Below are 13,298 nucleotides of genomic sequence, written 5' to 3'. Positions count from 1 at the left end.
GGGGGGGCAAAGAAACCATCTTAGCACCAACATAACTGGTTTGTGGAGTAAGCTGTTGGGGGAAGATTCAGTTTTGTGTTGTGTGTTTCCTTGACTGATTAAGCCTTCTGGATGAAAGGTGAAATGTTTCAGCACAAAACAAGAAACTGTCCAGATGCCCTGACTGAAAATTGCTGGAACATATTTTAATTTTTTTTTTCCCTTCACCCACATGAGTGTTTGAAAAATGCAAATCATGGGGCACAAAAAAAAATATTCCCATAACTTTTTTGTGACTGTAAGTAGGAGAGTAAAGAACAACAAAGTCCATGCTCAATAATCCAGGTATACAATCCAACATTTTTCAATCAGGTCATCTGGACAGTTTCTTTTTTTTGTGCTGAAACGTTTCGCCTTCGATCCGGAAGACTTCATCAGTCAAGGAAACACACAATAAAACTGATTCTTCCCCCAACAGCTTACTCCAAAGTGGAACAAACCAGTTCTGCTTGTGATAAGATGATCTCTTTGGTACGCCCCTCCTCCATTGCCGGCCCTCTTCCTTGTTGACAGTCTTAAACTGGTTGAAAACAACAAAGTCTATGCTCAATAATCCAGGTATACAATCCAACATTTTTCAGTCAGGTCAGTTTTGTTGTGTGTTTCCTTGACTGATGAAGCCTTCCGGATCGAAGGCGAAACGTTTCAGCACAAAAAAGAAACTGTCCAGATGACCTGACTGAAAAATGTTGGATAGGAGAGTAAAGGCTCAAGAATAGTTTTGTAAATGAAGGAAAGTGTAAATGTTTTTCGTTTAATGAGATGTGAGATGTTGAGATGAGATTTGCTGTGCAGAAATGTTTCTGGCTTACATTTTAAACCTCAAGCTCCTCTACACTCGCAGTATTTCATCTTGATGCCTAAAAGAACATAAGCTACAACTTTCATCAGGCATTTTATGTTGACATAAAATGAATTCAGGAGAACAACACTTTTTGTTATTAAAAAAATGATCTTATATTTGTAGTAATGCCTTGAAGCTGAATGACGCCTAACCTTTTAGGCTCCTTCTCATCAACTTGTTGGTGATTTTAGACCAGTGTCACCATAGAGATCAGATACCAGCCGATGGATGGCGCAGTGGGAGCGTGGAGCGACAGAGAGTTCCTGGATGTTACCGATGACCGTGACGGGATGTTCACCTTTGAAACCGACAGTTTGCTTTCGGGACAGAGCCACGGGTCTGGGACTTCCCCTGGACGATCTTTACAGGGATCCATACCAACATTCAGGAAGTGAGTGAAACTTTTCTACGTGTAACAAATGGATGCCATTAAGTACAATTATTCTGGCCCCACAACATTAAGAAATACATATTGTTTTAATTATTCACTCAGGGTTTTAAGAGAATATTATCTGTATTGATACTTTAAATTATAGAATGAATTATGAAAGGATAAATTCAATACTAACTTAGGCCCAAAAGAAATTAAAGAACCAGTTCAGCACAATTAAATCTGAAAGCTACGGAGTCTTTTTTAAATTTTATTTATTTATTTATTTATTTATTTATTTATTTATTTATTTTCTATTTCAATTAGCATCTTCACATTCCACAAGGCAACTGGTTTTATGTTATGCTGCAATCTTTTACACCAATTTTCTTTCTCCACTGTTGACTGAAACAAACAAACAAAAAATTTTCAAATAAACTGTTATTGGGTCAAGCACCAGGCAAGACTCATTTGACTCATTTTTTGTGTTTAGTTCTTATATTGCATCCACGAGAATAACATATAGATATTTCCAGCTAAACTGGCAATGTGTGAGTTGGATTGTGGGTAATGGAGGCATCATACAAAGAGAAAGAACTCATAACTGGTTGTTGTTTGTGGCTCATTTTTTGTTGGAGACCATTTTTAAAAGAAAATAAATTATTTGAACGTGTCATGCAATGAGAGCTTGCTTTAAAAAAACGTTTTTATTTTAATTGGTAGGGAGGATGCAAAACTAGATAAAAAATGAACAAAGTTGTATAATTGTCTACACAGTCCAGATTACTTTTTTTAATGGTTGTTCGCGGTAACGAACAAGTATCTGTGCAAGGTCACAAAAACAGAAAGTGCCTTTTTTCTGCAGCTTGTTTGTGGATTTAGTTTTTCTCCACCTACGGTGCATGCACTATTGGTTCATTCTTGTGTTTTCTGCTGAACAGTACATATAATCATCTGTGGGTGGTATTGATTTCCAGTGAGACTATCGGCACAGTCAGACCCATAAACCCACCGTTATGCTTCAAATTGAAGAGGCAAGAGGGGAAGTGGTATGTTTATGAGCGTCTAAATGCCACTATGATCATGTTTTTGTTTTTATTCAGGGACTTTTTATGTCTAACTTGAACTGTCTTTCAATGAAATTCGAGAATTTTTTTCTAGCTTGTGCATGCCAAGGCTATTTCAAAATCACAGAGACTGAGGAGCTGGAAAGAGGCTAAAAATTTGCTAAATGAAGCTAAATTTTCGGTGACATGTTAGTAATTGTGCAACACATTCTGTTCTTTTTTTCAGGTGAGCAAGTTTTGTTCTTTTAATTGCAGCTTAGACAGAAAAATCAATCAGTGCTGTTAGGTTTTTGTAGCAAGGGACTTATAATTAAAATGGTAAATAAGAAAATACTAACGTCAAGCTGTGCAAACAAATTCAGCCTTAATCTCCATTTTTAATAGCATCGCCACTTCTCCGAACCTTTAATGTCCCTAATTATGGCAGCACTTTTTTTGCAGTTGACGTATTTCCAGAATGTAATTTTTTTTTTAAGCTATTCTGCGTTTTAGTTTCTGGGGTTGCACAACCAAGTTGTTCTTTTTCTAATAATGAGGTAAAAATGTGGAGGAGATGATAAAAGGGAATGGCTTTCTCAATCCTGCACCTGGAAACATGAGGATAATGCCACAAGTGATTCCCTAGTTTTCCCGAGTACAGCAGTTTTTTTAAAATGTCCCTATTGTGTGTGATTTGTATATTTCTAATAAATTTTTGTTGACATAATTGTCACCTAATAATTACTTAGGGATGGTCGTCTTGAAATAAATCACCCTATTGTGCCTTGTAGCTAATATTTAAGAGTTAAAATTTATTACTAACTCAAAAACAAAAGTCTTTTTTTTGTCACTTTTGGTTTGAACTACCGTATATTTGCAGGAGAAAAACAATTTTCTGCTCCGGTTTAAAGTATCAAAATCCTGTCAACTCCTCTCTCCTTTCAAATTTACCTTTGTAAGGTTTTTAGCAAATACACAGATCATAAATGACCAAAAGAACAGACTCCAAAAACCAGTAAAAGTTAAGAGTTTACAAATGGTGAAAGCATGAAACGATGCAAAGACTCATCAGGGAGGGACTGGAACCGTGGGGAGTAAGCAGCAGAGTTATGGAGTTCTCAGTGAATCTCAGGGAGAGTATAATGTCCAGTTGAGATCCTTAGTTTAGGAGTTTAGGAGTTTGATGCAGGGGTGAGTGGTCCAAATGGTTCCAGGAGGGTTGGTACAAGGAGGTGAGTGGTGGAAGGAGAAGAACAGCTTGTAGAGGGCACGAGGAGATTCTAGAGAAGGAGCCAGGAGATCCAGGATGCAGGTGAAGCACAGGCGCCAGTATGAGTTACGCTACATGTTGGTGTCCTTCAGATGTGGAAAGTCCAGATGTTGCAGTTGCTTTTAGAAATGTATCTTTTTTCTAAAAGAAACGGAGCAACACTGTAGCAGTATTTTTGCTATACTGTTTAAAACTATTTTGTCACTTTACTACTTAAAAAATGCAAATACACTTAATACTTAAAATGAACGCATCATTCAAACCTTCTGTTTCTATATTTTCAATCTATTTTTTTTTTTTTTTAAAGAACTACAGGGAGAAATGAGCTCACAGTGAAATTTTGCTTTTTAATGTACAGCTCAATGCGTGACCAATCTTCACACAAAAGACGAATCATTAACAACTACCTGCAATCAAACTGGAGTCAAGGAAAGTATAATAAATATATAATATAATATAAATATTTAATATAAATGAAACATTTCATTAACTTTTTTTTTAAGTTTGCCGAGTGCTGGTCTGAGCTTGGTTTACTGTTTGTATCTAGTTGAATACTGAAGACCCTTCAAGCTGTGGTAATTTGTGTGCATCCAACCATTTAAACCCACACACACACACACACACACACACACACACACACAGTAAGAGGGCAGGAGTGAGGTTGAGTGTCTTATGTCCGTTGTAAATGTGATATTTCTTCTTCCCAGGTAGGACTTAACAAGAATAAAGCATCTTAAACAGTTTGCCCGAAGACTTTTCTACACTTTGAACATTTTTTTAAGCAGAGTTTTACATTTGTTTTATATTAAAGCAAAATGTGGAACTTCCTTTTCTGGGTTTATTTATGATTTAGTGGAAGAACAAATAGATACTCCTGTTCTGCCAAAGGTCGTCTTCTATATGTTTGTCCTGTAAACATTTACTTTAGTCATTTCATGGTTCCAGTTTTATCTTCAGGGTTGTTTTACCTTGATGGCAGATGACCTCATTAATTTCTCCTCATCCCTTCATTCAGTAAACCTCCCACTCCTTTTCCCTTCTCTTTATTGTCCTCCCCTCCCCCACATTGTGCCTTCAGAAGACAAGTCTGTGCCTTCAGGATAATATATGGTTGCACCCATAAAGCATCTTGTGCTATCAGCCACACAACAATAAGCCAGCTTAGCAGGGTTTTGTTATTGCTAACCTATAAATCAGCCCATGTGGGTTTACTGCCAGAAAACATGGAGGGGAGGGCATGTGCCAGGCATGAAGAGAATTACTTCTAGTGTTAAGCTGTTATTCCACCTGCACACAAGAAATATTTTATATAAGGAATTAAAGGTGGTGCACTTGGGGGTAACTCAGGTGTAAATAGCAAACAGGACACTTTTAGACTGAAAGTGTGTTGTGTCATTGTCCCAGCTAGTGAATTATCTTTTATGTTGTCTGTCTGCTCACATCAGCACTGACTCCCTGTGGAAATGTCTAATAAATGCAACAATATTGGCTGCATTTATCAGCTGTTGCCCAGTACAGAAATATAGTCTTTATATGGTCCTCTGGTCTATTTCCATATTGTAGATTTGGGGAGTTTAACTTATTCATCATAGTTGATAAACATCCTGAATCATAAAGACATTTTCACTTATGCTAACTTATTTCCTATAACGTCAGAGTTCTTCTGATAGGTGCATTGGAGTTCTTGGTCAAGTTTTTTTTTTTTTTACCATATTATTTCATTTTTACTCTTAGTTACTGTTGCTACGGCTCCAATAAGCTATACTCTGACTTGTGCTGCAGTGAGCAGCAAAAAATAAAAGAAGAACATTTACACAATTCAAAATAATTATTGGCTTCCTTACCTTCTAAAAACAAGTTGCAAAAAGTAAAGTATTACCTTTGCAGCCAAAAGGAAATAATATTTATGACACACTGGAAAATTAAATCAGCACAGAAGAAAATCAACTAATCCATTAAAAAGCATTTATTTTGTAACCTGCATAAACTGAATTAGTTGTAATAGTTTTAAATGTGACAATTTTTAACACTAATGACAACAATATACTCAGTTTTAATCAGAGCAGCAGTTAAAGTAAAACACGTCTCCATGAGATTTTTTTTTTTAAGCAATTAAAATCAAGCATCCATAAAGCTGTTATGATGTCTAATATCCACCAAAAGAGGTGATATATACAGTTGTAAATGTTTTATACAATTATTGAACACTGATGTAACATTTTATTAAACATGTTCAAACAATGCAAACATCAAAATTAACCAAAGAATGAGCAGAAACTGTATCGGTGTGAACTTTATGGAGAAACGTCGGACTGAAAGAAAAAACGTGAATACAAACAACAGATTTTATGACAATAAGAATTAAAATCAAAAGAGAAAGTTGTTCAAACTTGATCATTTTTGAGGTTTTATTTTTAGAAGCTATTTAGCAGAATTGGCCAAAGCAACTAATTTTGATTAAATCAAAGGCATCAATATAATTTATGCAGAATCATAAACATATACAACATGGAGTCTGCAAGAGTAAAGTTAAGGTCTTATCCACCAAATCATAAATATTCTGCAAAACACACTCCTACATTTGCACTTGTGACATTTTTTCATCACAAAAACCTGATTTTTCATAGTGAAGATCTTTAAAAACTGCTTTAGTACATCACTGATCATATACATTCATGATTTGATGGAATGCATTTAGCACCATGCAGATACTCTGACAACATGAGAAAATAAAGTTGTAAAAAGATCAAAAGTTTCACCTGGTATTTTTAAATACCTAAACGTTTTATTTAAAGCAACATAAATATACTAAGAATAATCATTTGAGAATCTTTTTGTGTCAGCATATGAACCACAAAATAAAACATAATAGTATTCTATAAGAACAAACATATTCATCATTCAAGCAAAATAATCCAAGAGTTTTGGTGTTAATTGGACTCTGTAGTCCAGTGGTACATTCAAGGCTTTATTCATCATTATTTTTCCTGAACATACTGCGGGATAGCAGACATTTATATGAAAGCCACTTATAATCATGAATTTTGCATGAAGGGATTTACAAAAAGAAAGAAAAAACATCTTTATTTGTCTCTTTACACTCACAGAGCCTCCCGCTGAAAGCATTTCTTTGAAGTTTGTTCCTGCATTTACACTTATTTCCTTCTATAATAGAAAAGAAAAGAGAAAAAAACTGCTCTGGTTTATATTTCTCAATTATTTAACAACTCCCTTCTTGCCTTTAAAATGGCAGAGTCTTTATTTGCTTCAGTACACACGGTCTTCAACTGAAAAAGGTCAACTTTGACAGTTTGTTCACCAACGCCACCTGAGGTAATTTCTTTTTGTATTTTTCTTGTAACCGTTCAAATATTCACTGTAACTGTTGACCTCCTGAAGCACAGGAAGAAGTTGTGCACCTTTTGCTGCAGTGCTTCAACATTCTGTTGGAGATAGATGGTTTCAAGCCCTCTGCCCTTTATTTTTGTCCTCCGTGTATTTAATGACTATCCCCTCAAAATCCTGCAAGTCTTCTGTAGGACATTGAGCAAATCCATCCCTCCCACGAGGAATGCATGGTGTGAGCAGTTGCAGTTTATACTGAATGCTGTTAAGACCAACTTAATGTTTTTCAGAGGAAGTTCCTTCGTCCTGTACAGTAGGATGCAAATTAGACAGCAGCAGCATTTATAAAATTATTCTTAAAGTACACATTTTAATGCAGTTAAGTCTATATTAGTAGGATGTTAGCAGAGTTATTGTTCAAAATAAGGAGGGGGAAAGAAGCTGCAGCATAGTTTGGTTTTGCTTTTCATGGTCTGGAAACCGGAGCACCTGGAAGAAAAAAAAACAGAAAAGCTCAAGGCAGGAGTCCAACCTGCAAACTCCTTGAGCAAGGCAACAATGATAACCAACTGTACCACTTTGCAGCCCAGGATTAAACAATTGAGCATTGTGATCCCCGTAATATATTTCAACTGCCTTGACAATTTGTTCAGCATTATAGGAATAATGTTTGCAGAAGATTTGGAAAGTTCATTTTCTACAGTGAACAGTGTTGAGTGATTAAAACAGATCCATGTCTGTGCTGAAAATCACTGCTTGGGCTCAGAAAACTTCTTAAAACCTTTATAAAAGTCGTTGTGTTTCTGAAATAATACAATAAAAACAAAGAGGTAAAAACAGATTAAATGTAAGTATTTTCAAGATAAACTGTGATAAAATGGAACAGTGTTGAATGTTTCAAATCGCATGAACTGTGTTTTATACTTGCTCCTGTTCTATCCAAAGGTCATGTATTTTTTAGGGTTAGCTTACTGTCTTTTGTTGTTGGTTTTTTTTAATCCAGTAGCACAGATATAAACCAGCCACTAGGGAGCTCAAGCCAGTGTATCTCTTGTGCCGGTCCCAAGCCCAGGTAAATGGTGAGGGTTGTATCAGGAAGGGCATCCAACATAAAACACTTTTGCCAAAACTATAATGCAAGTTCATCAAAGCGAAAACATACCAGATAGGTCAAGGCTTGGGTTAACAACGACTGCCACAGAAATGTGCCAGGAGACAGAGGGAGAAGAGGAAAGTCAAGAATGTAGAACTGAGGGTGGCAACTCTAAATGTGGGGACAATGACAGGCAAAGGTAGCGAGTTGGCTGACATGATGCAGAGAAGGAAGGTAGATGTTTTATGTGTCCAAGGGACCAGGTGGAAAGGCAGCAAGGTTTGCAGCATTGGAGCAGGGTTCAAACTGTTTTACCATGGTGTGGATAGAAAGAGAAATGGAGTAGGGGTGATCCTGAAGGATGAGTTGACAAAGAATGTAGTAGAGGTGAAAAAAAGTGTCAGATAGGGTGATGTGCCTGATGGTAGAAGTAGAAGGTCTGATGCTAAATATTGTCAGTGGTTATGCTCCACAGGTTGGATGTGATGAGGAGGAGAAAGATACATTTTGGAATGATCTAGATGAAGTGATAAAGAGTATTACCAGGGAGGAGAGAGTGGTGAGCAGAGCAGACCTGAATGGACATGTTGGTGAAGTAAACAGAGAGGATGAAGAAGTGATGGGTAGGTTTGGTGTCAAGGAAAGAAACCAGGAAGGACAGATGGTGATGGATTTTGCCAAAAGAAGGGAAATGGTTGTAGTCAACACTTATTTCTATAAGGGGTAAGAACATAGAGTGACCTATAGGAGAGGAGGAAGGAGTATGCAAGTAGACTACATTCTGTGTAGAAGAGGAAATCGGAGAGAGATTGGGGACTGTAAGGTTGTAGCAGGGGAGAGTGTGACCAGACAGCATTGGATGGTTGTGTGTACAATGAATGTTTTTGTGAAGAAGAGTAAAAGTAAAATCAGAGAAGAAGACCAAATGGTTGAAGCTGAAGAAGGAAGAATGTTGTGAGCAATTCAGAGAGGAGCTGTTAAAAGCTCTGGGTGGTAAGAAAGAGCTTCCAGATGACTGGGCTACTACAATAACAGTAATTAGAGAGATAAGAAGGAAGGTACTTGGAGTGTCATCTGGACAGAAACCGGATGATAAGGAAACCTGGTGGAATAGTGAAGTGCAGGATGCCGTTCAAAGAAAGAGGTTAGCCAAGAAGAAATATGACAGTGAGAGGACTGAAGAAAGGAGACAAGAATATAATGAGATGGTACATAGAGAAAAAAAGGGAGGTAGCTAAGGCAAAGCAGAAGGTGTATGATGAGTTGTATGGGAGGCTGGACACTAAAGAGGGTGAGAAGGACTTGTACGGATTGGCAAGACAAAGGGATCAAGCTGGAAAGGATGTGCAGCAGGTTAGGCTTGTTAAAGATAGGAATGGTAACATTCTAACAAGTGGGGAGAGTGTGACATGAAGATGGAAGGAGTACTTTGAGGAACTAATGAATGAAAAGAATGAAAGAGAACAAAGAGTAGAGGTCATAGAAACTGTGGACCAGGAAGTGGGAAAGATTAGTGAGGGTGAAGTTCGGAAAGCTCTGAAAAGAATGAAGAAGGGGAAGACAGTTGGACCTGATGACATACCAGTAGAGGTCTGGAAATGTCTTGGAGAGATGGCAGTGAGGTTTTTGACTCAACTATTCAATGGCATATTTAAGGGTGAGAAAATGCCTGAGGAATGGAGAAGAAGTGTGCTGGTGCCCATTTTTAAGAACAACGGTGATGTACAGAGTTGTAGCAACTACATGGAAATTAAGTTGATGAGCCACACAATGAAGATCTGGCAGAGAGTTGTGGAAGCTAGACTTCGATGAAAGATGACTGTGAGCAGCAGTATAGTTTCATGCCGAGAAAGAGCACCACAGATGCCATTTTTGCTTTGAGAATGCTCATGGAGAAGTACAGAGAGTGTCAGAAAGAACTCCGTTGTGTCTTTGTGGATTTAGAAAAAGTAAAAAAGCATATGATAGGATGCCGAGGAAGGAGGTGTGGTATTGCATGAGGAAATCTGGAGTGGCAGAGAAGTATGTTAGACTGGTACAGGACATGTATGAGGACAGCAGGACAGTGGTGAGATGTGCTGTAGGAGTGACAGATAGCTTCAAGGTGGAAGTGGGGTTGTATCAAAGATCAGCTCGGAGCCACTTCTTGCTCTGGTGATGGACCGACTAACAGATGAGGTCAGGCAGGAATCCCCGCGGACGAGGATGTTTGCGGATGACATTGTGATCTGTGGTGGGAACAGGGAACAGGTGGAAGAGAACTCGTGGAGGTATGCACTTGAAAGAAGAGGAATGAAAGCCAGTCATAGTGAAACTGAGTAAATGTGTGTGAAGGAGAGGGAGGCCGGTGGAACAATGAGGCTACAAGGAGCAGAGGTCACAAAGGTGCAGGACTTCAAGTACTTTGGGTCAATTGTCCAGGAAAATGGGGAGTGTGGTAAAGAGGTGAAGAAGAGAGTACAGGGTTGGAGTTGATGGAGAAAAGTTTCAGGGGTAATTTGTGACAAAAGGGTGTCAGCAAATGTCAAAGGAAAAGTTTACAAGACAGTTGTGAGACCAGCTATGTTGTATGGTCTGGAGACAGTGATACTGACAAAAAGACAGGAGAAAGGACTGGAAGTGGCAGAAATGAAGATGTTGAAGTTCTCCTTATGAGTGACAAGGATGGATAAGATTAGGAATGAGATTATCAGAGGTACAGCACAGATTGAACAACTGGGAGATAAAGTTAGAGAGACCACACTGAGATTGTTTGGACATGTCCAGATGAGGGACAGTGGGTATATTGGTAGAAGGATGTTAGAAATGCAGCTACCAGGAAAAAGACAAGAGGAAGACCAAAGAGAAGATAAATGAATGCAGTTAGAGAGGACATGGAGGTAGATGGAGTGAGGACAGAGGATGCAGAGGACAGAGTGAGATGGAGGATGATGACTCGTTGTGGCGACCCCTGAAGAGGGAAAAGCCAAAAGAAGAAGTAGCACAGACATCCACCAACTGATGAATGGAAATAATCCCCATTTCCATTTGTGTGGTAAAGTACATAAAAACTCAACCAAATAATGCTCTCAGTGTGATTTTTGTGAACATGCATGTCATAAAAAGTGCTGCTTGTATGAAGTGAAGAGTGGTGAATAATTGTGAATAGGTAATACAGCCCTTCAAGGTTAAGAAATTAATTTACCATCAAAGGGGTTTAATGCAAATGAACTATTAGTATAAACTGAAAAACAGTAAGGAAAAAAAATGTTTTACATGAACTCTGGAGCCCACTTGGTGGTGTTTATCCAGACTTATTTCTAAGGTTTAAAAAAAAAAAACCCTCTCCTTCTGTTGCAACTCCCACCTCCTTCATCCACCTTTTCATCCCTCTCCCCTCCTCTCTGCTCTGTTAACACATCTATCAACTTTTCCATATCAGGTGTGGAGTTTTTTTTAACTAGACTTTTTTCATATTTTTATGTTAAAACAAACTTTAAAGTGGGAAAAAACAAAAAAGAAGATTTGGATTTATTGGGATCACATCTGCCTGTGGAGGTGAAAAAGATCAGCGGTGTTTTGATGTGGTATGTACGTAAAAAATATATGTTTGCAGTTTTTTTTTTTCTGGTCAGTCATAGAATAATCTTAAAGAGACAAGAAGATGGATTGTTACCATTTATGAATTTAGGATAAACTTAACTTTACTCAAGTTAACTCTCAGGTAAAGTTTTGTTTCTTTGGGTTTAGTTATTTGTTTTCAAACCTGTACCTGTACCTACAGATGTTTTTTTACTGTTTGAATTAGATGTAGAAAGCAGCAAATCCACACATTTGAAGGACTGTAAGGAGCAGTTGTTTGATAAGTGACGTTAAATATTGTAAATGACAATTATCGTTTTCTTCTATCAATCAAATAAATAAAAAAACAAATAATTTTTGTAAAAGTACTACATATTCTGTTTGAAGTAGTTATACATTTACAATCATACTGGAAAAAACAGTCACACTAACAAATATGATTTTAACTGAGAAAACAAAGAGTATATCTTGAAGTGTATGCTTTTATTAAAAGTAAATTAATGTAAAAGATTTTACAGATTGCTTGTAGATGCCTGATGTTTATATATATTTAGTTTCCTTCATGAAGGTAAAGATATTTATGTTTAAACTTCTGTCAGCACTCATTAAAATGCTCTTGTGCAGTTGATGTTTTGTGTGCTGGAATATATAAAATGAGGTTTAGAGTTGCTTTGGAATAATGGCTGAAAGACAACAACAAGGCTGAACTCTGATACACTCGGTTCTGAATGCCCTGAGGAAACAAATAGAAACCCCTCCTGTTCATTAATTCCCTGACATGTATCCATATCCGCAGCAAACTGAACGGTCACACTCATTTTTAATTATTAAAGCCCCTCATTTGTCGTCCTGCTGATGATATCACCAGCTCTTTGTTGCTGTGTGGATACATGATCCAGATAATATCAACGTGGAGACACATGATACCTGTTTTGTTATTTGGGGTTGGAGAATTTGTTGGTGGTGACATGTTGAATGAATTCATGTGGAAATAATTTCCTTATACCGCTCCTAACATCTCACCTGTGTTCCGTTAATAATCAGCACACCTGTAGTAAGCATGCTCCCTGTTTGCTCACTTTGTCATCAGATTCTTCAGAGGTTTTTGTTTTGTTTAATTTGTTTTGTGTTCCTTCTCTTTTTGCTGTTTTTTAAATTTATTTATTTATTTATGTTGCTCTGTTTTCATTATTAAAAGTTAGTATTTAAGTTCTCATTCATTGGCTCCTGTTTGTGCATTTCAGATCATAACCTCTTAAATGCACTTCTGAAAGTCTTGTCTTTAATATGCAAGAACAAATACAGCAAATAACCTGAGATATGCATCATCTTTCAGTTCCAAATTTCCAACAAACAGCTCTTTCGGAATCACTTTGTTCGTGCTAATATTCAACTTCATGCAACAAACTGTGCTATCGGTGGCATTTTTCATAGATTCACTTGAAAAAAAGTGAAGAAAATAGGGATGCATGATATTGGATTTTTGGCCGATATCCGATATGCCATTGCCAACATGTTAAAACTTATTTGGCCGATAACCGATACCAATACCAATATATTTTTTTCTAGACTTACTTACAGAGACTACATAGCTTTCTCTGCTGTGAAATTAAAATACTACATTATTCTGCATGGTCTTTGTCAGTTTGGTCTGCTACCAAATGCAGATGCCAAAAAGTGGGCTGAAAATGATGTAACACTTCAACTTGAATTATGTTTAATGTCAAATT

General features: G+C 37.2%; 1 protein-coding gene across 1 annotated transcript in view; it reads left to right on the top strand.

The window, feature by feature from the left end:
- otofa (otoferlin a) overlaps positions 1-13,298 on the top strand; it is a 91,901-nt gene that overhangs the window by 46,075 nt on the left and 32,528 nt on the right. Inside the window, exon 5 of the mRNA XM_037685877.1 lies at positions 1,075-1,274. Coding sequence (XP_037541805.1) covers positions 1,075-1,274 — 200 coding nt within the window. The remainder of the gene's footprint in view (positions 1-1,074; positions 1,275-13,298) is intronic.

The sequence above is a fragment of the Nematolebias whitei genome, chromosome 12 (assembly GCF_014905685.2).
Source record: "Nematolebias whitei isolate Nwh7 chromosome 12, NemWhi1, whole genome shotgun sequence".
NCBI classification, from domain to species: Eukaryota; Metazoa; Chordata; class Actinopteri; order Cyprinodontiformes; family Rivulidae; genus Nematolebias; species Nematolebias whitei.
This window is presented reverse-complemented; position numbering and strand designations above follow the sequence as displayed.